Here is a 24,689-nt window from a genome sequence, read left to right as displayed (position 1 = left end):
GAAACGTGTTCTGTGGCTGGCACAGAGGTAGCTGCTGGTAATTTGAACAGGGTGAGCAGGACATCGTGGGCCTCATTGTGGGGTTAGCAGGGCCGGGCTGGGACAGTGAGATAATTTTCTAGGCGGAGAAAAGAGATAACATGGTAAGTTAAAAACACTGAAAATTCTGCGCTGCCAGAGTACAAATGTCAGCCAGGAAGGCCCTGACACTCTTGAAAGAGGGATTTGAGCAGTGGCCACTGCATCTACTTGGCACTCGTTCGCTGTGTAGAAGGGTCACCAAGTCCCTCATCAGAATCCTGAAAGGAGGAGAAACGGTGGGCCCAGGCAGCGTACCTCAATCACTTGTGAATAATTTCCGTCTTTCATAAACATAGCTATGATTGAAATGACATTTCACGAACAGCAGGGAAGGATTGTGGAAGAAAATGAGGTATGTGAGAAGCAAATCCATCTACCTGATTGCCGTGTAACTTTTGGTGAGTCACGGAGTGAGAATTTCAGATGTGAATTAAGGATTGCTGATATACTTGAAAAGTTTCCTCCATGTTCTACTTTAGAATCAAGAGGCCAGAGAAGCAGGAGGGAAGAGTACTTGTTACTTGTAGTGGACCTTCTTCCTGAATAATTTTTAGGGTAATTATGTATGCGGTTTCCACCTGAGTTGCTGACCTTTGGGTGAATGTTACTGGATATGCACCTATGGTACCCAGGCACACTTTCCGCGGGTTCTGTGGGCACTGTGAAGTGTGACAGACTTCGGCTTTTTATGACTTTTGGTCATAACATGTCCATAGAGTGCTTTTAATCTCCTGCAATTTAACGTATGAGAAAATCGATTTACTTTGTAGTGAGTTCTGTACATTTCACATAAAATTAAAGCGCTCTGAAAACCCAAATCTCCTGTGGGCAGCAATTCACACACAATATTCTGGAAATGTAAAATCCTAAATGCCTGCTGACTTGAAATCAATGTTTATAGCCTGCATCTGAATTGCTCCGTGAATTGCTGGGCCCCTCTCCATCTACTGCCCTTCGCCTTGATTTAGTCACTCGTTTCCAGGGGCTGACTTTCTTTTCTTGCATGGCCCTAAGCTGTTTCCCATCATATTAGTAATATATTCTATCAAAGCCTGTTGAAGAAACACTTTCAATCAATGGCCACGTGTGCATCCTGCATGATTCTGCCTGTTGAATGTCGGTCGTTTCACATTTTACTGAACCCCTCTCCTACAAAGCAATGCATGGGTCCTAGGCACATTCATGATTCAATGACTTTCAGGTCTACCAGCCTGGGAACCAGAAACTTCATGCATTATTGGTTTTACAATTTCAGCTGAGGCTGCCACAGAACAACTCAAAAGAAATAGGGTATCCTGAGTGAGCCTGTTCCTTGACTTGTGTTTCAATTCTAAGGTCTATTGGCTTCACTGGCAGTGGGATGGCTGATTTTTCCCTCCTTTATCTAAGGGGACCTGCTGAGAGTCTCTATTTGGAAATATTTCCTGCCTGTCCTTAGGGGGGGTCAATGCCTGAATCTGTCCAATAATCAGATTTGACCAACTTGATTGAAGTGTGGATTTTCCAGCACGATTAAACCTTGAACATATATGGCTTGAAAATGTACAAATGCTCTTGGAAATGACAGGATGATGGTTCTCAAGAAAGGGAAAAAAAGGTAGCATGTGACTTTTCATAGATAAATGCCTAATGCTAATGACGGTCAGGATTAATGTCATTTCCTAGATTTTGGCAAATAAACACTGGGTTACTTAGGCCTCTGTGGGCTTCCCAGGAAGGTCACCACCATTTGAAAGGAGAGTTTCAGGGAAAAAGCTGCCAGAGATTAAACAGAAGGCTTACAGATGTATCTTCCGAAGAGAACTGGCTTTTATAACTTAGCATCTTCCATGGACATCTTTTCTAATAGAAAAGAAGCTCTTCAAACGACTAAAACGATTGCTGTTTTGTGGAGGTGCTGATGAACAGAGGTTTCATCATAGTAGCATCTACCTGTACAAAGGAAATACTCAAAGTTCTGATTTCAGTTTATCCATTTTCTTCTTTTGCAAGTGACGCATTCTTAGTGTGGTGGACCCTCTGTGAACCACAGCACAGAATCAGCAGTTTCTAAGCTCAAATTGACAAAGGCATGTGTCCTCCTGAATTTAAAATGTTTAAAAAGGTTTAAAAGCCTTTTAAACTGCAGAATTTAAAAGGTTCACAGATGTATTCTAGAAATAAAATGACAACTTTTCTGTAAGGAGCATACTGTGCCCATTTATTATAGAATGCAGTTAAAAAAAATACTTTGAGGTTAGCCTCTCCAGTTTAAAAGCACTTAACTAGAAACACTTGGACAGCGACGCAATGGTCTCTCCCAAACAGGCTCCCTTTTACCACGTACCGTAAACAGGGTTTGAGAACGTTCAATCGATTTCTTGATATGAACAATCAAAGCATTTAATGCAAACATATTGGCTTCTCAAAGAAAAAACCATCTTCCAAATTGCCAAAGCATGCATTGTTACTTGGCATTGGGTATTTCAAAATGACAAACTTTGTTATGGTATTGTAAGGCCAAAATATAATCCCTATTTGCCAGACATACACATTACAACTAGAAAAAAATTACAAATGTTAACCTAGTATAACAATTCCATCAGGAATTAACGGGGAAAGGCACTGCATCCCTCTCATATCGCCACAGATCTACTATCCACTTGACATGCTTTGAATTCAAGTCCTGTTAGACATGGGAACAGCTTTTTCTACAACATACGATTCACAGGTAGGTTAATATATCTTAGTCTCCCACCGCCATACTTTTCACCCAAGTGTACAACAGGCATGAATATACGCTATCAGCTTTATTTACAAGTGTATCTTGATGTCTTAGTGGGGTAAAAAACCAACTATCTCAGCCAACAGTTTCCCAAAAAGTTTTTGGCTATGATTCATGTATAGAAACCACCACATAAAAGAAATAACAGAAACTGAGGTCCAACCCCAAACACCTCAACTAAAATTTCTCACCCACTAAAAGTTGGCAGTGAAACTGCTATTCTGTGAATTGTATAAGCTAAACTCTACAGAGGAATTTCAGATCAACTTCTTTTGCAAAAGCACAAGTTATACGTTGCACAGTTGAGGATGCCGAGTGAATGTATTCCAGGAGAGTTCTGCAAGCGAGTGCTGTTGCAAAGAGAGTCGAGAATCCTAGAATCTGGGAAAGGTGATACATTTTCCAAACGCTTTCCTGGCTTCCCAAAATAAGTAAAACAACAATGGTTTAACTTTATATACGAACAGAGGTTAGTCTTGAAAATCAGTAATATACATGCACAAACATGAGAACATGAGGGAAGAAAGGAAACGCTACAATTTCCACATTGCATTGCTGCTGTTTTCACAACCTCTCTGCACTAGGCGGCTTCCTGTGGTACCTCTTCCTACCAGTAGAGAGTGGCCCTGCAGGCTGCTTAGAAACAGAAAACTCTCTCCTGAGCCCACTGATCAACCTGCCCTTGGCACAGACAGAACCTACCAGAAAAGAACAAGTACAAAACACTATCATTATCGGTTTTCTCAAGACAGTCCCAAATGTCCTTGTGCGATCACCACAAACTCAGTGATTGGCCCAAGTCATTCCCGGGTGCCATGAACAGTAACTGGTGTGCAGCATTAGAACAAGGGGACATGGCCTTGATTCTCTTCTGAGCAACATGAACTGGGATTTCTGCCACCCCGATCTTGGCTGCCACCTCCGAAGAAGTCGTGACCAGCCACCTCCACAGTAAAAGATTCCTCCCGTGAGTATGATTTGGAATGCGTCCTCGTCGCGTGCCAGTTCAGCTGAGGTGGATCGGCGTGTACTCCGGCCTCCTGGTCTGGATAATTTTTGGCTTGGGTCTCTTCATTCTTTCCATTTCCTCTTCTTCCTCCTTCTCTTGATCACTCTCACATACGTGGACCACCACGCTGGGAGTGGTGTCAGTCGCTGCGTGCAATTCATACTTTTCCCCTAAGGAAAGAAAATAATTGCAGGGTCACTCCGACAAGTCCTTGGGAGTCAAAAGGCAAACATAAAAGAGCATTCAGGGCTCTGCTGGGCCAGCTGCTCGTGACCATTCGATTGGGCTGAGAGACACAGCCAGATATATTTTGGGTTTGTAAATCTTTGCTAGCTCATTCAGAAAAAGAGATATTTCCACTGTGCATGGCTCTGTTTTTAGTCAAACATTCTGGGAGTCCAGGCACATGAAAAGTATAGAAGGAATTTTTCTAGTTATACTTCGCATTTTCTAGTTACACTTCGCATGTCCACCAGACATCTAAACTACCCAGAGAACTCCCCTTCCGTCAGCATTTCCTCAAGTGTGAACGTGAGAAACTTCGGTTCAGGAAAAAGATGGATGAAGAAGCGCATTTGGAAACAGAATCCTGGGCCTCCCTCGTGGGGCTCCTGTTGGAGGGTTGCAGTGCACGCCCAGGAAGGGAGTCACGGGAGGCCCTGCAGCAGGCGCAGGGGTGGCTGCACGGAGCCAGGCGCTCTGGGAACGTTTTTGACCTCGGCATCCTTTCCTTAGAACAACTTCGAATCCCCGGGACCAGGAGTGCCCTGCTGTTCTGTGTCAGCCTGAGTTCTACCAGGTTGGCCAATTTCAGGTCACTCTGATCCAGCAAGGGTAGGGTGACCTTTCTGCAACTGAAAAACCCGGCAATGTAGAATGAAGGGGCTGGGGCCTCCCGTTGGGGTGCTGCTCTGGCCACAAGAAGAGTGTGCATCTCTGGTGCTTGTGAAGGTAGCTCTGAGCCTGGCTCCTTAGTACCCAGGGCTCATAGGCACTTTATTCTGCTTCCCTGTGCACCTCAGTTCCCTTCCCAGTAAAGGAGATGGCAAAGGTATTGACTTCATGGAGCTAACAGCATGAGTGAATGCCCGAGGCACTGAGAACCCGGCTCACCACATGCTTGTCCAACCCATGTCACCTAGAAAGATGTGTAAGAATTGAGGCTCCATTGTTACTGGTGTGATGCTGGGCAGGGATCTGAAACAGGGGCAGGAGGTTTGCTTCAACCTGCTACACCCACAGGGTGTGGCCTCATGGTGAGTTTTCCTTCAGGGCGTTGTGCTTGGGATTTCTCTTTTCTTTTCTTTTCTTCTCTCTCTCTCTTTCTTTCTCTCTTTCTTTCTTTGTGTTTTTTTTTTTTTTTTTTTTTGGAGACAGAATCTCGCTCTGTTGCCCACGCTGGAGTGCAGTAACAAGATCTCAGCTCACTGCAACCTCCGCCTCCTGGGTTCAAGTGATTCTCCTGCCTCAGCCTCCCAAGTAGCTGGGACTACAGGTCCAAGTAGCTGGGACTACAGGTGCATGACACCATACTCAGCTAATTTTTGTATTTTTAGTAGAGACAGGGTTTCACCATGTTGGCCAGGATGGTCTTGATCTCCTGACCTTGTGATCCGCCTGCCTCAGCCTTCCAAAGTGCTGGGATTACAGGCGTGAGCCACCCGGCCTGGCCTGTGCTTGGGATTTATTTGCAGTTCGGCTAAGCGAGGAGGCACCTCATCAACCACTGTGTGCCCATCACATGACTGATTTCCACCGGGCAAGAGTGGCCCAGCAGAGCTTCCTACCTCCAGCCACACTGGTTATTCCTCTAAACTTGGAAGATACTTTTACTTATAAGGAAGGTGGTGGTCTTTTCTCTATCACATGTGGGACTGAAATGTTATTATAACTGCACTGAAAAAGGTAAAGGAGCTTCAGCTCTCTGAGAGACAGAATTCAGGCATGGGAGGTCAGATGGATTGCTGAAAATGTTGGTTAAGAGCCTCTTACAAATCTACCTCTTTGCAAGTCTCTTATCTACCTACTAATCAGCCAAAATCCAGAAAGCTCAGGGTTTAGGACCATAATTTGCAAAATCTCCGCAATCCTGTTGGTTGAAAAGCACAGGTGAAATATGAAATCTCACTCAAGCTCACTATTAAGTGAACCAAGGACAAACTGATTTTATTACATCTATTTCCTAAAAAGCCTTCTCCAATAAGCCCTCGGTGAAGGAAGTGGTAGATTCTGGAGTATGAAGAATTTTTATTAACAGCATTTGCCTCTGGAACCGTTGACAAAACCTCTTTGCAAGTGGAGACCCTGTTTCCTCCCATCCCTAACCTAGGGGAAGACGCCACACCCTCAGCCATGCTCATGCCCCCTGGCCAGGAGCTGCCGTAGGGGGAGCACACACTTCCTCAGAATGGCCATTTCGGATCTTGACCTTCACGCCACAATTAGCAGTAAGTAATGTGACTCTTGCTTTATCCCACAGAGGGAATTTCCGTTTGGGCAATGTTTTCAGAAATGTAATCTTTTCAATATGAAACTGCTGATGGTCCAAGAAAACAAAACCCTCAACCCAAGGGAACATCAGATTGCTGGTCAAGGAGAAACGAGGAGCTGATGGTCTCAGCATTTATTCGACTTGCTCCACGGACAGAGCAGGAGAAGGCTCAAACCTCTTCACCCCAGGACTCTCCCTCGCACCTGCCTCCTCACCCAAACCCTAGTGGACAGGGCAGGAACCACCAACATTTTATGGTTTTCAAAAAACCTGCATTGAACACTGTGAGCCAAGCGCTGATTGAAGCGCCTTTCACTCGATGATCTCATCTACTGCTTGCAAGTCCACCAGGTAAGGCCCACATTTTGGACAAACAGCCTGAGGAACCTACCCCCTCCCCGCAGTGCTCACACTTTTGTCCCTCCAGAGGACGGGAACCTCCTCTTTCTTTGGCAAGCCCTGTAGGGGACCAGCCCACGGGCCCTGGGGTAGGGCAGCCTGGCCGCGGCCCTTCCCTCACCATGGCCTATGGTTCTCCTTCCCTTTTCCTTTAAGAAGGCCAGGTGAGAATCACAGGAAAGGGTGAATTTACCTTGATTAAAAATAACATTTCTTAAAGGGGGCATCGATTTTCCCTTTCCAAAGTTCAATCACTTATCCCTATCTGGAGCGACAGGACCTGGGGCCGGGGCTCAGGTCTCCCAGGCAGGCTGTGCTCAGTGGACACAAGAATGGATTCCTGGGACACTGTGGGGGGTTGGGGGGGCGTCATGCAGGGTCCCCACGATCAGCCCCAGTCTAACATTGCAGGTGGCACCAAGAGGCAGGCATGCTCCCAGCACAAGGGACCGTGGTGCAGAAGAATAGAGAGAAGCTCACAAAACACGCCTGCATGGGCTTACGAGAGCTACAGGGGTAGTGGGGGTACTGCTCCCCAGTGCAGGGGAGCAGCTGTGTCTCCCCCTGCCTCCCTCCCACCCGAGGGCCCTGCTCACCTGGCCCCAGCTTGGAGATGGCATATAAGAGATCATAGTTTATGACTGGGGTCGCATCTTCCACTTGTTTCCATCCCACCGGCGGAGAGGCAGGAGGGGAGATCAGAAACTGCTTGTCTGGATTTGGCGGAGCCAGGTGTGAGCTTCCTATGTGTAAGGTCTGAGGAGAGAAAACAAGCACAGGTCAGTTGTTGCCAGGGAAGAACTGCAGTGAGGCAACAGCACCTAACGCCAGCTTCTAGGAGATGGGCGGGTCAACGTCCAGGAGTCTGGACAGGTGTGATTCCAGGACCAATTGTAAGATGGTCTGTAACGGGGAGGGCAAAAGGACATCTGAACTCTGCTTATGGCGCAGATAGGATGACAGCCCCCTCCCAGGGCTGTGGGAGTCACAGGCACAGGGACTGCAAATAATTACGCTTGACCTAGATGGACAGAAGATCAGCAGAGGTGACTTTAGTATACGTGGAAAATTAAAGTCACTGTCACTGAGGTCAGGAGGGCTCTTGGAATCAATTTCTCCCCGCTCCTCACACCACAGAGGCACACTCTGAAAGTCCAAAGCCTAAGCGACAGTTCTGAGAGGACACAGCTTCTCAGGGACAGGGAGCCAGGGCTCCATCTGCCCCTAGGGTTCCCCACCCAGCGGCGGCCCTGTGACTCCCTCCTGGGGACTCCAGATCAGATGCCAGAAAAAAAAAAGCCACCTCCCAGAAGACTTTAAAAACTAACAATAAGGAACGATACCCTATGCTCCTAGTTTGGTTTTAGAAATGCTGACCCGTGATGAGAGGGCTGTCCAGAGAGCTCTTACACACATCACAAGCTGCGCGGCGTAGGTTTTCTCTGCACTTCCAGATTGCCCTCCCCAACTTTTCACAACGAATATGCATTGTTTTACAATCAGAAAAGGTCAGAGGAGTAATAAGTAATTATTTGCATAAAATCTCATCCAGTGCAGAAAAGAGTATACTCACAGAGGAAGCCCTAGGCACCCAAGGTCAAAGCTCGGCCTATGCCTCCCAGGGCAGAAAGGTCAGGGGTGCAGCGGGGATCCCAAATGCTTTATTTATATTTGAAGGGCCCAGCAAGTTCCCTGTCCTCACTTTGGGGAAGAAAAGACACTTTGACTCTCTGACATGGAGTCGGATGAGCTTCCTCCCTCTGTGGGAAGCCTCTGGACAGGGTCCTCTCCCACCCCAGCAAGGTATGTGTGTGCGGGGGGAGGGCGGGGGGTGCTCAGAGCCTGAGGGGGACTCGCTTTACCGAGGAGCCGCATTCTAGAAGCTCCTTTCCTCTTCCCTGACAATCTGTCAGCCCCTAAGGACAGCAGATGGAACTCTGGGAGCTGCCTTGAAGGTGGGTCACCTGTCCTAAGTTCCCCAGAGGAGGGTCGAAATGGTAGTGGGCAGGAGAAGAAGCAAGCCCAACCCCAGCTACCCCTCTCCCTACCGTGGGTACCCTGCGGCTGGGAACCTTGCCAACTGGAGGGTTTCTTAGCATCTGCGCCCAGTCTGGTTATCCCCTGTTTTCCTTTCAAGCCAGACCTAGCAGTCCTGGGCTGATTTGCAGGCATCTTCTGCAGACTCCTCTTTCTCTGCTGAGTGCCCCCAGCATCACATGAGCTGGGAACCACTCTGGTCTGCTCAGTCTGGAGTGGGTCGTTAGCTCCAACCCTAGAGCAAATCCATGGAAACCTGCTGCCCAAATCTTAGGGTATTTGCATAGCCACGCCCACCCTGCTGCACCCTGTAAGCTCCCCAGTGAACAGGGAAGGCTTTCTTTCCCCCATCATTATCAACCCAGGAAGGTCAGGGGCGATTTCTAACGTTGCTTTCAAATGCACCTTGATATCTTCTTAAAACAAGTGAGGCACTGAACATTCCGATTAGGAATTTTGCCTTTCTCTTCATCTAAGATGAAGTCTTAGAGTTTCCGGTCAGCATATAACATAAGCGACATACAAGATGCTTTATAAAAGGGAGTGAGGGAGGAGGGAGAAGCATGCATAGCAACGAACCCAACTCACCTGAGCAAAATATAACTTCATTTCCTTTCCCAGAAACTCAGTCTTATGCAGCTGGAGCCTGGCATCTGCTGCGGAGAAGGGGTTGCTGAAGTTTATTCTGACTCGTTTGAAGCTCTTAAAATACTGAAAGGTGATATCCTTGTCATACGTCCTAAAGAGGGACTCAAATTTGGCCTGAAAAATAACAATAAAAATAAAAGGAGTTGAAATTTACCTGCATATGACCCTTGACTAGATGATGTCATTACATTTTTTTTTTTTTTTTTGAGACAGAATCTTGCTGTGTCACCCAGGCTGGAGTGCAGTGGCGCAGTCTTGGCTCACTGCAACCTCTGCCTCCCAGGTTCAAGTGATTCTCCTGCCTCAGCCTGCAGAGTAGCTAGGGTTACAGGTGCCTGCCAGCACACCTGGCCAATTTTTGTATTTTTAGTAGAGACAAGGTTTGTCATGTTGGTCAGGCTGGTCTTGAACTCCCGACCTCAGGTGATCCGCCCACCTCGGCCTCCCAAAGTGCTGGGATTACAGGCATGAGCCACTGTGCCTGGCCTCCTCAATACATTTCTTACTGAGGAAGTGGATCATCAATACTTTCAAGAACTCCTAACTTCTTAGAGAAAAGCCTTTCCCCTCTTAGGGGACTATGGCCTTTTAGTCCTAATGCAGATATTTTACAAGAAGGCAAGAAGGTATGATTTACTACATTCATCTAATCAGCAGAACAATTGCCAATACATAGACAGTATTTAGGGTAACAAACTTTTTAAAAAAGTAGAATGAGCATTTTCCAGGGAGGTACAGTTTGGTAATTTGTTCCCCATGTTTCTCTGTCCTATGACCTTCCCCTGCTTACCCCCCCATATTTCTCTGTCCTATAGCCTTTCCCGGCTAGCCAACTCCAACCCCGCCATTCAGCTCAGGGCAATGTTGTATATATGAAGTATTTCTTTAAGGCTTAAAAACACTGCAGCTAATTTGAAAAAAAAGAAATACTTGAAAAATAACAAAGTTGAAAGAAAGTTTTGCATTTCTTAAAATCAGTAGATTTTTAAAACTTCCACGATCGCTTTTATCTCAAGTCTGTTACTTTTTAACTCTCTAAAATGATACTGGTTTAAAAATTAATGTTCTGCAAATGGACCGTTTTCGGCATCCTGGCTTTCATGTCTATGCACACCTCGCTCTGGTGCCATAGGGCTAGTGAGAATTAGGAGATGTCATGAGCTCTTAGAATGCAAAGCCCGAGGTGGGGGATTCCAAGCTCAGGTTGCTCAGGGGAGAGCCCCCTGGGCTGGGTCCTGGAGTGTGGATGTCAGTGGGGGCAGCTGGGGGCCACCGCAACTCCTCGGAGAGGGAGTTTAACTGGTGGACAGTCAAAGCTCCAAGGAAGACTGAATGGGCTTCTAGTTGCCGGGTTTTGTGAATCTTTTTACCAGGTAAAAACACTTAGGACAGTTTGTGGGAGCCTGTGTGAAAGGCAGAAGGGACTGGCCAGGAAGAAGGCGATGGCACGGGGCGTGGATGGTAGGCAGCGCGAGCAGAGCTCACCGAGTACCTTGGAGAACCTATGGAAGGCAGTGTTTCTGCAGTGGGAGCGAGAATTCGGGATAAGAGAGGAGAGTGTCTTCAGGAATGTTCACTGCTGGCAAGCGCGGGGAGGCATGGGTGGATGGTGCCTGCTCCACTTGGGGCTGGGGCTGCGGGTAGGAAGGAACAGGGTAGCCGGTCCCTCCCAGGCATGTTGTTAAGGGGCAGTCGGAACAACCTACGACCTTGCTCTCCTTGCATTCCCTGTCTTTTTGTTCAGTTTATGAAGATTTCTGAGACTTTCCCACAAGGGATCCTGCAGAGGCACGTGGAGCTGGCGGACAGTGGAGTTCATCTGGCCGCCTCTCACTCTCTTCCCCACCTCTCTTGAGCACCGGCAAGTTTCTGGCAAAACTGTGTCTTCGTACATTTGGAATGTTGACCTCATCAACAGGCACTGTGACCCACTGTTTAGTTTTGAAGTTATGATTCAGAATTTGGGAGAGATGACTTTGAAGAATATTTTTAGAATACAGGTTCAGGGCTTAGGACTAGAACAAAAGAGAACTCACATTATCTTTAAAATCTAGATGACTATGATGCCATTCTCTTATAAATGAATCTTATTTGTTCCAATAACTGATATCCAGTTATTATAGCTTTTGGATGGCATCTCTACTTCATTTAAAAAAAAACAGTGATTTTACTCACATAAGGCTAATGCTAAGTGCGCTCACTTTGCAGGACTTTAAGAACATAGAACGTGCTCTGCGATCTAGTCCAAACACAATGGTGCCAGATCATAAGCCTTACATACAATTATGGACTCACATTTGATTTTAAAAAAGAAACCTTTGCATGTCTCAATATGGCTTTGGGTATACAGCATATAACACCACCATGCACAAATACCACCTCTCAAATAGAACATACAGGATTCATTCCTATACAATATTATTAAAGTTCAGTTAGATAGCTGGGTAGCTGCTGATAAAAAAAAACTTAACATTTTAGTCAAATGAAGAAAAGTGTACTGATTAAAATCATTATATTAATCACTATCAAAGAGAGCTGCTGCGCAGGAGGCACACTGATCTCACACTTAATTTCTCCAGTTTTATTATTTGCTCTGGCTGCATTTTCTCTCATTAGAGAAGTCTGGGAGCTTGAGGCCAGGCCCTTGTAATTACTACAAACATCCAAATATCTTTATAACATTTATTTCCTAAGACGATACGAAAGTATTCGCAACGCTGGCTGTAAAAGTAAAACACTGTTCACCGTCAGAAGCAGCCAGTTTCTGAAAAGTTCACTTATAACATACACAGAATGAAAAGCACACGATGCCCAGCTCTCACCTTCCTAGTTAGTTGGTTCAGGGACCTGGATGTTGTCAAATATTGAGATCTTTAGAAATTCCTTCCTCAGTTAATTCCTCAGGCAACAGCTTTTGATTTTCAAGGCTCAAAAGACTTTGGATTTCTTTCAAAACCCCCAAACCCACAAGAGAGCCACATTCCCCCAAGTATTTCAGTTAGTAGTCCCAATTAGCATAATGCTTTGAAAACTAAAGAAAATCACGTTATATTAGAAGCCTTACCCTGGTTTCACTTTCGCTGAAGATATCACTGTTTGCCACACAGGCAATCAGGGAGCTAAAACTGTAGTTAAAGTTTCTAAAATGCATCTTGGTTTCTTAACAGTGAAAGCGCTAGGGAACCACGCAGTCAAGCCCCTAGTGAGATTCCTTTCCAAGAGGCTGTAGGATCCTTCTTGAGCCGGTGCTTATAAAGCAGTGAGGACCAGCCCCCACTCCCTGGGAAAAAAAAAAAAAAGCGCAGCTTCCACAGCATCCTGTTTGGACAGCAAATTCCTGAGTCAAGTCCTGCATGCTTGCAGGCAGACAGGGACAAAGTGTAAGTTTCTACTGGAAAGAGGTGACGTCAACACCTTAGTCATTTTCCCTATGCTAATTAACTTTGCTTGGGGAGAATGGAAAAAACAGCTGAGGTTTGCTTTGCAGCTGCTTTATCAACCCCTCTTGCAGCATAGTTTCCACTGGTAGTAATTCCATTCAGCTACTCAGACAACACGCTCCTCGGCCGAATGGGACGACCCTTCTTAAGATGGAAAATGTTACAAAAGAAAAAGGATGAAGGTCTGTGGTAGTAAACAGCAATTAGACTGTAGGGAAATTTCAAGGCTTTGGGAAACCTGGAAACCAAAGTCCGGGTGACATACTTGATCCCTGGAATTTCCTGAAAACCTCAATCAAAGTTTCACTTCGGGGTATTAGAGAAAACATTTTGAAATCTGTCTTGGTCAATAAAAATTTTAAAGGAAAAAAAGAGGAATCATTTTGAAATGTAGTTAAATTTTTTTTTTTCCGATGACATTTTATTGGATGAATGTCCCAGTTTCTACTTGTATCCCACAGTGGAATGGAGCAAAGAGAACCTAAAACACTCCTAGGATTTTCATTTGAAAACTTTATTATTATAATTTGAGAACTAGGAATATGCAACACTTTGATCATTTTCAAAGCACTACTGAATTCTGGCAAAGGATACAAAAACACTTTAGAGAACCTAGCCTTTGAAACTGAGCAAAGAAGCATTAACCCATTTATGCCAGAGGTTGCAATTTTTTGAATTTTTGCCATCAGACCTTGGTGATGACCTTGGGCAGTAGGATATAAATAACTCTCACATGCTTAGCGTTCCAATAATGGAACACTAGGCATAAATGGGTTAAGAGGTCCTGCTTAAAGACTCATAAACTAAATGTTAAAAGAAAAAGGAAAGGAAGAAGAAATGGAAAGAATGTACACTATAATTGAAAGGGAAGATGCAGGGAAGATGCCTGGTTCGGAGAAGTGCACTGGGATGCAAGACTGACTCGAATTCTTCCAAAAGGTTGCAACTCTTGAACCTTCTAAGTATTTTACCAGTTTAGATCCCTAAGGCAGCCTGAGTCCTATGTTCTTCTCACTCTCTCCAATTTTGTTATCACCTAAAAGCACTCAAGTTATTTAAGCTTTCTCTAATTTAGGGGCACACAGGGACAGCTCTCAAGCTTCCAGAAGTTAAATGGAATACTGCCATTCACATTTAAAAATTAACCTCAAAGAATCATTAAAGTCAGCCAATAATTTAAAATACATGCAAGAGGAAAAAATAAAGGAGGGCATTTAGCCTTCCAAAAAAGGAAAAGCAAAGTCCTCTTGGATGAGTGAATGTTGCTTAATTTCAACGCACTGTGCCTTGCTGCCAACTGTAGAGTTATGTAAGAAACCAGTTACGGTGTCTGCTTTGCCAAATTATCCATAACTCCCAACCTGAAACGACATAAATGCATGTATTCCAAAAAAGTGTAGAATACTGAACAGTGCAACATGCATCAAACACCAAGGGGAAGTGGTCATCCGGGAGGAGGCTTCGAGAGGGAGCGTGTGTGCTTGCAGTGCTGCATTTTCAGTACAGGGAGCCTTTGTCTGTCCAGCAGGCACATGAAGATTGTGGCGGTGGGCAGGAGAGGCTAAGGGGAAACAGAGGTGGGGGCAGCAGACACAGTCCCGCATTCCACACCTCCCGAGGGGCTTGGAACTTCTCTGATGTTCCCTCCCCATCTCCAACTCTTGTTTCCCCCTTTTCTCTTCTCCTGGCATGCAACTGGGCAAATTTCATTAAAAGGCAATCAGAAGAGACAGAAGAGGCTAATTTAGACGCAAGAGACTAATTTCACTGTCTTCCTTTTTCCTTTAAAATCACAACACAAAGTTCCAGCTCAATTTTGTGGGCAAATCTTAAACATCTCTGTTCATCTGAGACAACAGTGTGGGCTCATCCAAATTTACAATTTTGATTTCGTTATATGGATGGAAAAAAAAAAAAAAAAGAACAGTGAGGTATTGGAAGATTGTTCAACTGTCTTTGCTCATAGAAATGATAAATCTTTCACTAGATTGTCCCAAAACACGTAATTCTGTGTCTCCCTTTGCATTGATCGGTTCTATCTACCTGAATTGAATTTAGTAAATTTGAGCACTTCTATTTTTAGATCAGGAGTAAGAGCTGGTTAAAATGGTGGCTGCCATTTTGTAGGGAGGCTGGAATGCATGTTCTCTGGCAAACAAACACTGGTTCACAAATTGTACCAGAGACCTGGAACAGGGGGAGGGCACTTAGGATCCGCCACCTTGGTTTTCCTTGGCTAAAATGTGAGAGGTATGGAGCAGATTTGAGTTTCCAAAGTGCGTCTTGTTGAGTAGCAGGAATCCTCAGTGGCACTTGGACACTCTGGTTGGCCAAAAGGGCAAAGCACAGGGTTTCCTGGGACACCTGTCCCTGTACCCGTAGGTAAGACTGCCTTATGCTCATGTCAAGGCCTCCTCATCTGCTCATCTGACAATTCTTGCTAAGAAAGGCTGTCTTTGACTGCATGTCTATTATATGTGAACTTGGATTTCTAAAGGTCCTATGCAAATCAATTTACTTTATAAATAGTGATTCTCCCCAGTGAGAATAAAAACGGATCCAAAGCAAGTATTTAAAAAGCTGACTTTCCTACTTGTATATTCCTTGTGGTTTTGGAGGCAAGTATATTCCTCATTCTTGCTTGCTGGTTGAATGTGAGTGATCTGAAGAAAGCAGTGCCCACAGCAAGACCTCTGATACGGTTTGGCTGTGTCCCCACCAAAATCTCAGCTTGAATTGTATCTCCCAGAATTCCTTCGTGTTGTGGGAGGGATCCAGGGGGAGGTAATTGAATCATGGGGGTCAGTCTTTCCTGTGCTATTCTCATGATAGTGAATAAGTCTCATGAGATCTGATGGGTTTATCAGGGGTTTTCACTTTTGCTTTCTCATCATTTTCCCTTGCTGCCACCATGTAAGAAGTGCCTTTCACCTCCCACCATGATTCTGAGGCCTCCCCAGCCATGTGGAACTGTGAGTCCAATTGAACCTCTTTTTCTTCCCAGTCTTGGGTATGTCTTTATCAGCAGTGTGAAAACGCACTAATATAGTCTCATCAGAGCTCTTGAGAAGTATTCTAAAAACTGCACTCAACATGACAAAACTGAACCCAGAAGTTAAAGTAAATGAATGTTTTAGTCAACTGAAAGCTTTAGATGCTTTGCATTTCTTCCATTCACACCATAAAAATCATAAATGAGTCTCTTTAACCTGCATTTGCCTCCTCTGGCTCCAAACAGTTAGAGCATGTTTCCATTAGGAAGTTTCTATTTTCAGTGAGGAAAAATTAAGGTTTATGATGAATTCCATCATTCCCATTACCGCATTCTGAAAGCATCATTAGGATGACTTCAGCACATCCATTATTAACTCTAAGGAGCTGACAACTGCACCAAGAATGTGCCCCCTGTGAAGCTGTCTACAATATGAACTGACCAAAGACAGAAACTGAGTTTTGACTTCCAACACTGAGCAAAAAATGAGGCAACTTGCAAAGGCTCTCTTGTGAATGAAAATGACAACAATTACATTTTATTTCAGTTTTCTGCTTCTACAATAGTGAAATCGTTGTGTTTTTTTGTTTGTTTTTGTTTTTGTTTTTTTTGAGACTGTTTTGCTCTTGTCGCCCAGGCTGGAGTGCCGTGGCGTGATCTCGGCTCACTGCAACCTCTGCCTCCTGGGTTCAAGCCATTCTCCTGCCTCAGTCTCCCAAGTAGTTGGGATTACCGGCATCTGCCATTACGCCCAGCTAATTTTTGTATTTTTAGTAGAGACGGGGTTTCACCATGTTGGTCAGGCTGGTCTCGAACTCCTGACCTCGTGATCGACCTGCCTCGACCTCCCAAAGTGGTAAAATAGTTTTACTGTTACTTCATATGTGTAACCGTTCCCTATAGAATGTGGAGCATTGTTCCCCAGGCTAAGTTACCATACAAGAAAACAAAAACAAAAACAAAACCGCAAGGGTTTGCTCTCTTCCTCATCTTTACCACTTTGCGGTCTAAAAGGCATTATTAACTACGGAGAGGGTACTTGTTCTCAACTTGTAAGAGGGATGAATATCAAATGCAGAGTTGTGGAGAGGATTGATTTAGTGATGGAGGCAAAGTGCCTAGCACAATGCCTGAAACACAGGTGGTGGCTAAAGCATGTCAGCTGCCTTTCTATTTCCCATTTCATCGATAAAGATATTGAGGTTCAGAGTGGCACACTACGTTTAGGAGAGCTGGAATTCACTCTGGGCTTTTGATTGCAGATTCCACGCTTGTTCCAAGGAACTATGCCCGCCTAGTGCCAATGTCCTGTGGTACTGTAGCTTATTTCCCCATCTCTCTGGATGGTCCAGGGCACCTTGAATGTCCTCCTATGTGCCCCGCAGGTCCACAGAAAGTCCTCTGGTTCTCTATCCCATCCTTCACCTTGCATAGCACTCCAGGCAGCCCTCAGCAACTGTAATACCCTCCTAACTGGCCTCGCTTGGCTCGTGTCTTACCGCTCCAACCTAGTGTGCGAGTCTGACACATAAAAATCCCTGATACTGACCAAGCTCGGTCACGTTCCTCTCCCGCTGTATAAACTTCAGTGATAAGCACCATTCCTGCTGTAGCCCAGGCAGACTGTTCAAGGTTGTCTTGTGTCTTTCTTGTCACATATGCTGCAAGTGCTGCTCTCATCTTTATGCTCCTCCAAGACAAATGGCTTATGTGCCTCACACCTCCCCTCTTCTCTTCCCCGAGTCTCTGCTCTTGCTCTCCCTCTCCCTGGATTATTCCTCCTTCTACCCTTTCCTTTCCTTCTTTATTTTAAGATTGAGCGCAGGCACGTCGTTCTCCAGGAAGCGAACCATGACCCCCTGTGTTAAAAAATATATATTATTTAATGATGCCTGCTGAAGCCCGACAAGGCAGACTTTATTCAGGAAAGCCACGATGGGTATAGAGACCACCGCAACCAGGTCTTACAGTGGGGGTTGGGGGCTGGGGTAGATTGAGCTCAACTCCGAATACAGCATGGCAAGTGGGAATTTATGGCCAAGGAGCAGTGTCAGGGTCAGTGGTGGAAAATTACGAAGAGGAAGCTTTAGGATAAAGAGGACTCTGGCTAAACTGACCTAATAGGATTCTTCCTGAAGACAGGCCCAGGTGATCAGATATCACCTGGGGGATGGTAGAAGATGAAGAACCCAATCAGATATGAAGGGTGGGGGTGCTCCTGTTAAACTGACTTTGCGGGATTCTTTGCCAAAACTGGGTTTTGTAAGGAAGTGCACAGGTGAGCCTAGGAAAAAGTTCAGAAACTTGACCCAAGTTTGGCCAAGCAAAAAATTTTTGTCACCCCAAACCCACTCATGCACCCTTGTCCAAAGTTTGTTCAGCACTCTCCAAACTTCCTACATCTGTCTCTAGCACCGTGCTCACTTCAGCAGGTGACCACCTATGTGATGACACTCTGGTTCTAAACTGTGAACCTCCTGATGGCTTGAGCCACATCTTACTCCACTTGATAGTCCTGGTGCTGGTGCAAAATAGTCTCAAAAATGCCAGCTAAAGAAACAAACAGATGTCTTTCTTCCTGTCACTGTCATCCACTGGTTCTGCTTTGATCACATAGAGCTAAAAACTAGTTCCCCTTTGACACAAGAGTCATTCATACATTTGACAACAGATGTCATCTCATTCACATATCCATTCATTTGATCAGCAAATACTGAATAGCCTTTTACATGACAGGTATGACTGTAGATACTCTAGAAAAGAATAGATGAATGAAGTGTAAACCCTGCCACTAAGATGAGTAGAACTTTGGATAGTTTTCCTGGATCTTACCTTCTCCACTGTAAATTCCAACCCCCACTGCCCACCTGATCAGTCTCATTTAAATAAATATTTTTAAAATTTGATAACACAGTCATGTGATAAAAAATAAAATACACTTTTTTCTTTTTTTTGGGAGGCTGGGATTACAGGCGTGAGCCACCGCACCCAGCCTTATAGGATGCACTGAGAAAGCTATTCCTACCTCTGTCCCTGTCCACTCCATTCTCACTCTGCCTGTTAGGTGTAACCTCATTTTTTTAAACTCATTTTTATTATTTTGGGGTTTCTTTATCAAATAAAAGCAGTTATGATTTTATTTCCCCCACTTTATTTTTTTTATTTTTTTTATTTTTTGAGATGGAGTCTCGCTCTGTCGCCCAGGCTGGAGTGCAGTGGCGCGATCTCGGCTCACTGCAAGCTCCGCCTCCTGGGTTCACGCCATTCTCCTGCCTCAGCCTCCCGAGTAGCTGGGACTACAGGCGCCCACAACCGCGCCCGGCTAATTTTTTGTATTTTTAGTAGAGACGGGGTTTCACCGTGGTCTCGATCTCCTGACCTTGTGATCCGCCCGCCTCGGCCTCCCAAAGTGCTGGGATTACAGGCGTGAGCCACCGCGCCCGGCTATTTCCCCCACTTTAAATAAATAAAAGGTAACATGCTATATTTAAACAAAACAAACCTTCAATGACTTCCCTTTGCTCCTGAAGTTGAACCTGAGCCTTCTGGTTCATATTCATTCATGCATCTTTCCATTTATTCATTTGTTTGTTTGTTTGTTTGTTTGTTTGTTTTGAGACGGAGTCTCGCTCTGTTGCCCAGGCTGGAGTGCAGTGGCCGGATCTCGGCTCACTGCAAGCTCTGCCTCCCGGGTTCACGCCATTCTCCTGCCTCAGCCTCCCGAGTAGCTGGGACTACAGGCGCCCGCCACCTCGCCCGGCTAGTTTTTTGTATTTTTTAGTAGAGACGGGGTTTCACCGTGTTAGCCAGGATGGTCTTGATCTCCTGACCTCGTGATCCGCCTGTCTCGGCCTCCCAAAGTGCTGGGATTACAGGCGTGAGCCACCGCGCCCGGCCTATTCATTCGTGTAAACACTGTTTGTAGGTACTAGGAATTCAAATATGAACAAAACAGACAAAACTCCCTGCCCTCTTGGAGCTTACATTCCAGATGGGGAAAAAAGACACAAAACAAGATAGATGGGTACAATCCACAGTATGTTTAGACAGCCTTGAGTGTGGGCAACAGAGCAGTGTGGAGGGGCAGACAAGATGGAAAAGTGGTGAAAGCAAGCCTGGCCAGGGAAGGCATCCTTGAGAAGGGGACATGTGAGTGCATGAGGACCTGAAGCAGGCAGGGGAGTGAACCGTGGGATGCTGGGGAACAGCATTCTGGTCCAGGGAACAGTAGGTGTGGAGGCCCTGAGGCAGGAGAAGCTGGCATGCTGCAAGCCCAGCAAGGAGGCTCAGGGTGGCTGCAGAGGAGGGTCACGGAGAAGGTGGTTGGGAATGAGGACAAGAGAGACCTTTAGCCATTGGAGAGACCCTGGCTTGTATTCTACTGAAGTGGGAGCTATAAGGGGGTTTAGGAGAAGGTTAGCATGGTCTGTCATGACGTGATTTCCATATTACAGAAGTACTCTGATGTCTGCGTTCAGAATACAGTGAAGGGGCAAGGGGGAAGCAAGGTGCCTGTGAGGAAGCAGCTGGGGCAGGTGGGGCAGTGGGACCTTCTTCTCCAGCCATGTGTCCATATCTCCTCCAGGGACCCCCTCTGCAGTACCTACTTTCTACCGCTCCTCAGCCAGCTCCTCCCTGTCTCATCCCTGCCTGTTGAACTCTTATTCATCCTTTAAAGCCCATCATTAAGTCCATTCCTCCAGGAGCTTCCCCCGACTAAGTGTTCTCTCCCTCCTTTAACCTGGTGACTCCCACCTCCCGCTGTCACCATAGTCTGCTTGGCATCATAGTCATGTTGGGACTTGGCAATCTTCCTACTACAACAAAAGCTTCATGAAGACAACACGGCTTGTTCTGCAGCTCCCCAGAGATGTAGATAAAAGCTTGTGCAAGTCAATGACACCGAAATTCAGAGAACTGCACCAGTGGGGGCTCATCTGATGCAAGCCAAGAGCCAGAATTCACCAGGGCATCAAAAGGCCATGGCTGCTGGTGTGACAGACTGAAGGGCAGCCTTCGTCTTTGGTTTGAGCAAAGGCCAGGCCATTCATTGTGGTCACAGGAGGTGGTGTAGGGTTGTGATGACGTTTCTCACAGGCCTCAGGGGAAGCGCTGTGCTCGAGGGCCACATGTGTGCTCAGTGGGTGACACATTCCCGGATGTGCTTCCTATGTCCTTGCTGCGGGGGCCTAGCAGGATGCCAGGCACTGGTCCACACCATCACGTGGAGACCGGGAGGCCCGACCACATGGATGCTGCAGAGACTCAGGGTTCTTCTAATGGGTACACTGCAGAGGTCTCCAGCACCAACTCCATGACAAGAGGAAGAGCAGATTCAGCTGAATGCATGTCCACCTTAAGGACCTGTCTTTAGGGCATGTTTCATAAAGTATCCAGCATATAGGAAAATGTGTATAGAATTTACAAATAAAATGCTTTACTGGCAGATGGACTAAAAAATCTTTTACCAATGAGGTTCATGATCCCAAACATTTGGAGACCATGTGTCTAAGCAACAGTGTGATTAAATTCCCAATTTTCTTTAGGTGTTTTCATGATAAGCAAGCGTAAGAAAGATAACAGAAGAACATTCTTCTTGATATCGTTAAAGGAATTTATATTTTTGTTCACTTTTAGGGAAATCAGGATGGGCTCAAGAGTGTATTTCTCTTAGTATTGCTTTCTTACTGGTAAAATTTACTTGACCAAGGGAAGGGCAAACATTTCAAAGAAAATATAAAGCAAAACACATAACCTTTTTTTTTGATGGGCTTTGAAGGTGTTAACCAGAATGTCCTGGAGAAAATAAGGGAGGTGCTGGTTCTCCAACTACAGAGAACATTAAGAATTCTAAATCTGAAATAATAAAATCATTTAAAAAAACACTTTGACATTTTTTCTCAGTTAAATTGTTATAAATAAAGGGCCTGTAGGTACAATTGTAGCAATTGTCACCAACTTCTATGACTAAATTCATTAAAATATATAGAAATAAATTTGGTTAAAGGGTACATTTATTGAATTTACTTATCTAGTTTTATTGCTTTCTTAAGATTAATTTCAGTGTAGAGATAATTAGGTCAAAATTCCCACTAACTTCTTCTTTTTTTTTTTTTTTATTATACTTTAAGTTTTAGGGTACATTGTTTAACTTAATATACAGCATTTTGACAATTGAGAAGAATATAATTTAGTGTCAGAATGATATGACTCTGTTCAATGTCACCTTCAGTATTTGTGAATAAATACCCTATAATCTATCTAAAAAAAATAAAAATAAAAATAAAAAAATAAAAAAACACTTTGAAGTTTAATGAGTATTAATCTTCTGTAAGAAAACACAGTAACTGATATTAAACTTCACCCAGGCACGGTTCGGATACTTTGAAAAAAATAAGAAACCCTGAAGTATCTTTTGATACTTTGCATGCATTACTACAAGAGAGTTTACAAATATGTATTTCTGGGATAACACAGAACTTTTATTCCTTAGATCAAAAGTCTGAGTGGCTGATTTATGCCGGTAACCAAAATGATGGCTGCGATTATGTCTTCTCGATATTCATGTTGTTAAAGATGGAAATGCTAAAGACTGTTTTTTTTAGTAGAATGGTGATCATGATCTGTTAACACTTACAGTAGAAATAAAATTCCAACTATCAAGAAAAAATAAGAAAGAGAAGAAAATAATTGGGGAAAAACAGGGAGGAAGAGTGTGTACAAATGTACATCTAAGACTGAGGTCACAGTTCATACTAGATTTCATCTTGTTTGTTAAATTCCATGTGCGCTCAGAATTCCATTAACTCTTATTCCATATTGCCTCAATCTTTCCTTAACATATAAAGGTTAACCGCCCCACTGTAACTTCTTGGAAACGCACTGCTTGCAATGTTTAAGATGAAAAAATAGCCATAGGCAAATCAAAACTCTACTTAATGACTTGGAGACCAGCAGATGAGGATTAGGGGAGGTAACATTTATTTGGAGATTACTGGGGCCAAAGCCACCCTAATTAATTACTCTGTATTTGCTCTCTCTTTCCAGACCCACCTTGCTTTAATTACTGACTTTAATTTCTGCTTTGATGCCATTCTCAGCCAGGGGCACAGTACTGCAGGAGCAAAAACCTGGGGAAGAAGAGTCGCCCAGGAGTGGGCTGGCTGTGGTCCCCTCAGGCCCAGGGATCACCGGTGTTTGGTTAGCCCTCATCCCCGCACTAAGCAGCTTTCACAACCCCGCGGCTGGTTCATTCTCAACAAGTCATCAGCCCTTCACACTCCAATTAGGAATTCTACTTTCTAGGGTTAACGCTGCCTGGAAAACCTTTTCCTTCCGCTGCAGCATTCTATACTGTCCTTGGAAGAAGTGACACTGCGGCTTCCTGGGAAAGCAGAGGCCGGGTCTTGTTCCAGGAGATTCTCCCAGGGAGGCTGGCGCAGTGCGAGGGTCCAGGCACACCCCACGCCGGCACCTGGTGAATGGCTGGCTGAGTGTCAGTGGAGGAGTAAAGGTGAGAGGGTCACGGAGGAAAGGGGAAAAAAATGGGCAAGATCAAAATCTGCAACTCTTCAATAAAGACAGAAAACCCAGTTCTCAATGGCTTCGCTAAGTATCGTTTGTATCCACACCCAGTTTCAAAACTCAGGAGGCAGGTCAGAAATGGTTTTCTGCTGTTGGTTTTTTGTTTGTTTTTTTTTTTTTCACCAAGTGCTGGGAGAAAAGTGAGTTATGTGCTCTTACCTGCTATTTCCATTACCATCCACACACCCTGTTTCCACATCTGTAGTTGAGAAGTCCCAACAGGGCACTGCAAATGCTTTCTTTCTACACTTGGACTACATTCTTTGCTGATGACTTAAAAGCCTGATAACAAGTCACATGAGGAAGCATGTCCTGTCATCTTCATAAGGGTCACCAATAATTCAAAAGATACTTAAGGAACAATAAACTACACACAAAGAACAAGCAAGACCCCATCACAACTTGGATATTATCTCTGTCCACCCAAAGAGAGAACAACTGTGCCAACCTGGTTCATCAGGAAAATCCAGGTATTCCCGTCAAGTGACTAAAATGTGGGCACACGTCTTTGTACCGAGTATCTGATACCTGAGAGCCGTCCCCTTTCCATCAGGCCTAGAATGGTCCAGTTAGTTTTCTCCTGGTGAACTGCAGCCCATCAACATTGAAGGAAAATTAGTGGTCAATATTTAAAAATTGTGAGGTGTCACACAGAAATAGAACCTCTGACTTTTTTTTTTGGTGGTGGTGGGGAGAGATGTGGCGACCCTGGGCCCAGAGCTCCATTTCACTGTGGCCAAGCAGATGCCCCTTGCTGGGGAACTCGTGCTCTCCAAATACCCCAGGTCCCATCGCTGTCTGTGGTCTATCGCCCCTCCACCAATGATGGCTGCTGGCTGACCAGCCCCCAGGGCGTTTCAATTTGTAGCTTAATTTGGTAATTCATCAAAAACAGATTAGTCACCTGCTAGGGCCAGCCATGGTGCAAGGTGCCAGGCATACAGGCAGAGAAGCTGACCCACCTCTGGGGCTCAAGCTGTTCTATGCCTAACAATTTATACCAAATTATACATGTAGAGGGCATGGCCCTCACTCCCATATGACAGTTCTCTCTGTGTGTGTGTCTGTGTGTGTGTGTGTGTGTGTGTGTGTGTGTGTGTGTGTATGTACTGATTTTTTTACCTGGCCCATTTATGGGCACATCATAGTCCTATGGGTGGTTCCCTGGGCATCTATGAAATGTTCTCCCCCACTCCTGAAATTATGCCGTAAATGCCAGGGAATGGTGGTGACATGGTTATAGC

At 45.0% G+C, this 24,689-nt stretch overlaps 1 protein-coding gene across 5 annotated transcripts in view; it reads right to left on the bottom strand.

Annotated features, from left to right (window-relative positions):
* Positions 1 to 2,253: 2,253 nt before the first annotated feature.
* RCAN1 (regulator of calcineurin 1) overlaps positions 2,254 to 24,689 on the bottom strand; it is a 98,830-nt gene continuing 76,394 nt past the window's right edge. The window contains exons 1-5 of one of the 5 annotated variants that reach the window (XM_074034060.1): positions 12,494 to 12,811; positions 10,915 to 11,444; positions 9,370 to 9,543; positions 7,341 to 7,500; positions 2,254 to 4,024 (exon numbers count right to left, since the gene is read on the bottom strand). In XM_074034060.1, coding sequence (XP_073890161.1) covers positions 3,852 to 4,024; positions 7,341 to 7,500; positions 9,370 to 9,390 — 354 coding nt within the window. In that variant the 5' untranslated portion in view covers positions 9,391 to 9,543; positions 10,915 to 11,444; positions 12,494 to 12,811 and the 3' untranslated portion in view covers positions 2,254 to 3,851. Of the gene's footprint in view, positions 7,501 to 9,369; positions 9,544 to 10,914; positions 11,445 to 12,251; positions 12,812 to 24,689 lie in introns of those variants that run through there. The other 4 variants (XM_074034061.1, XM_065541395.1, XM_045389287.2 and 1 more) reach the window with 4 other exon arrangements.

Source organism: Macaca fascicularis, chromosome 3 (genome assembly GCF_037993035.2).
Source record: "Macaca fascicularis isolate 582-1 chromosome 3, T2T-MFA8v1.1".
Taxonomy (NCBI): domain Eukaryota; kingdom Metazoa; phylum Chordata; class Mammalia; order Primates; family Cercopithecidae; genus Macaca; species Macaca fascicularis.
The sequence above is the reverse complement of the archived record's forward strand: the minus strand, read 5'-3'. Positions and strand labels throughout refer to the sequence as shown.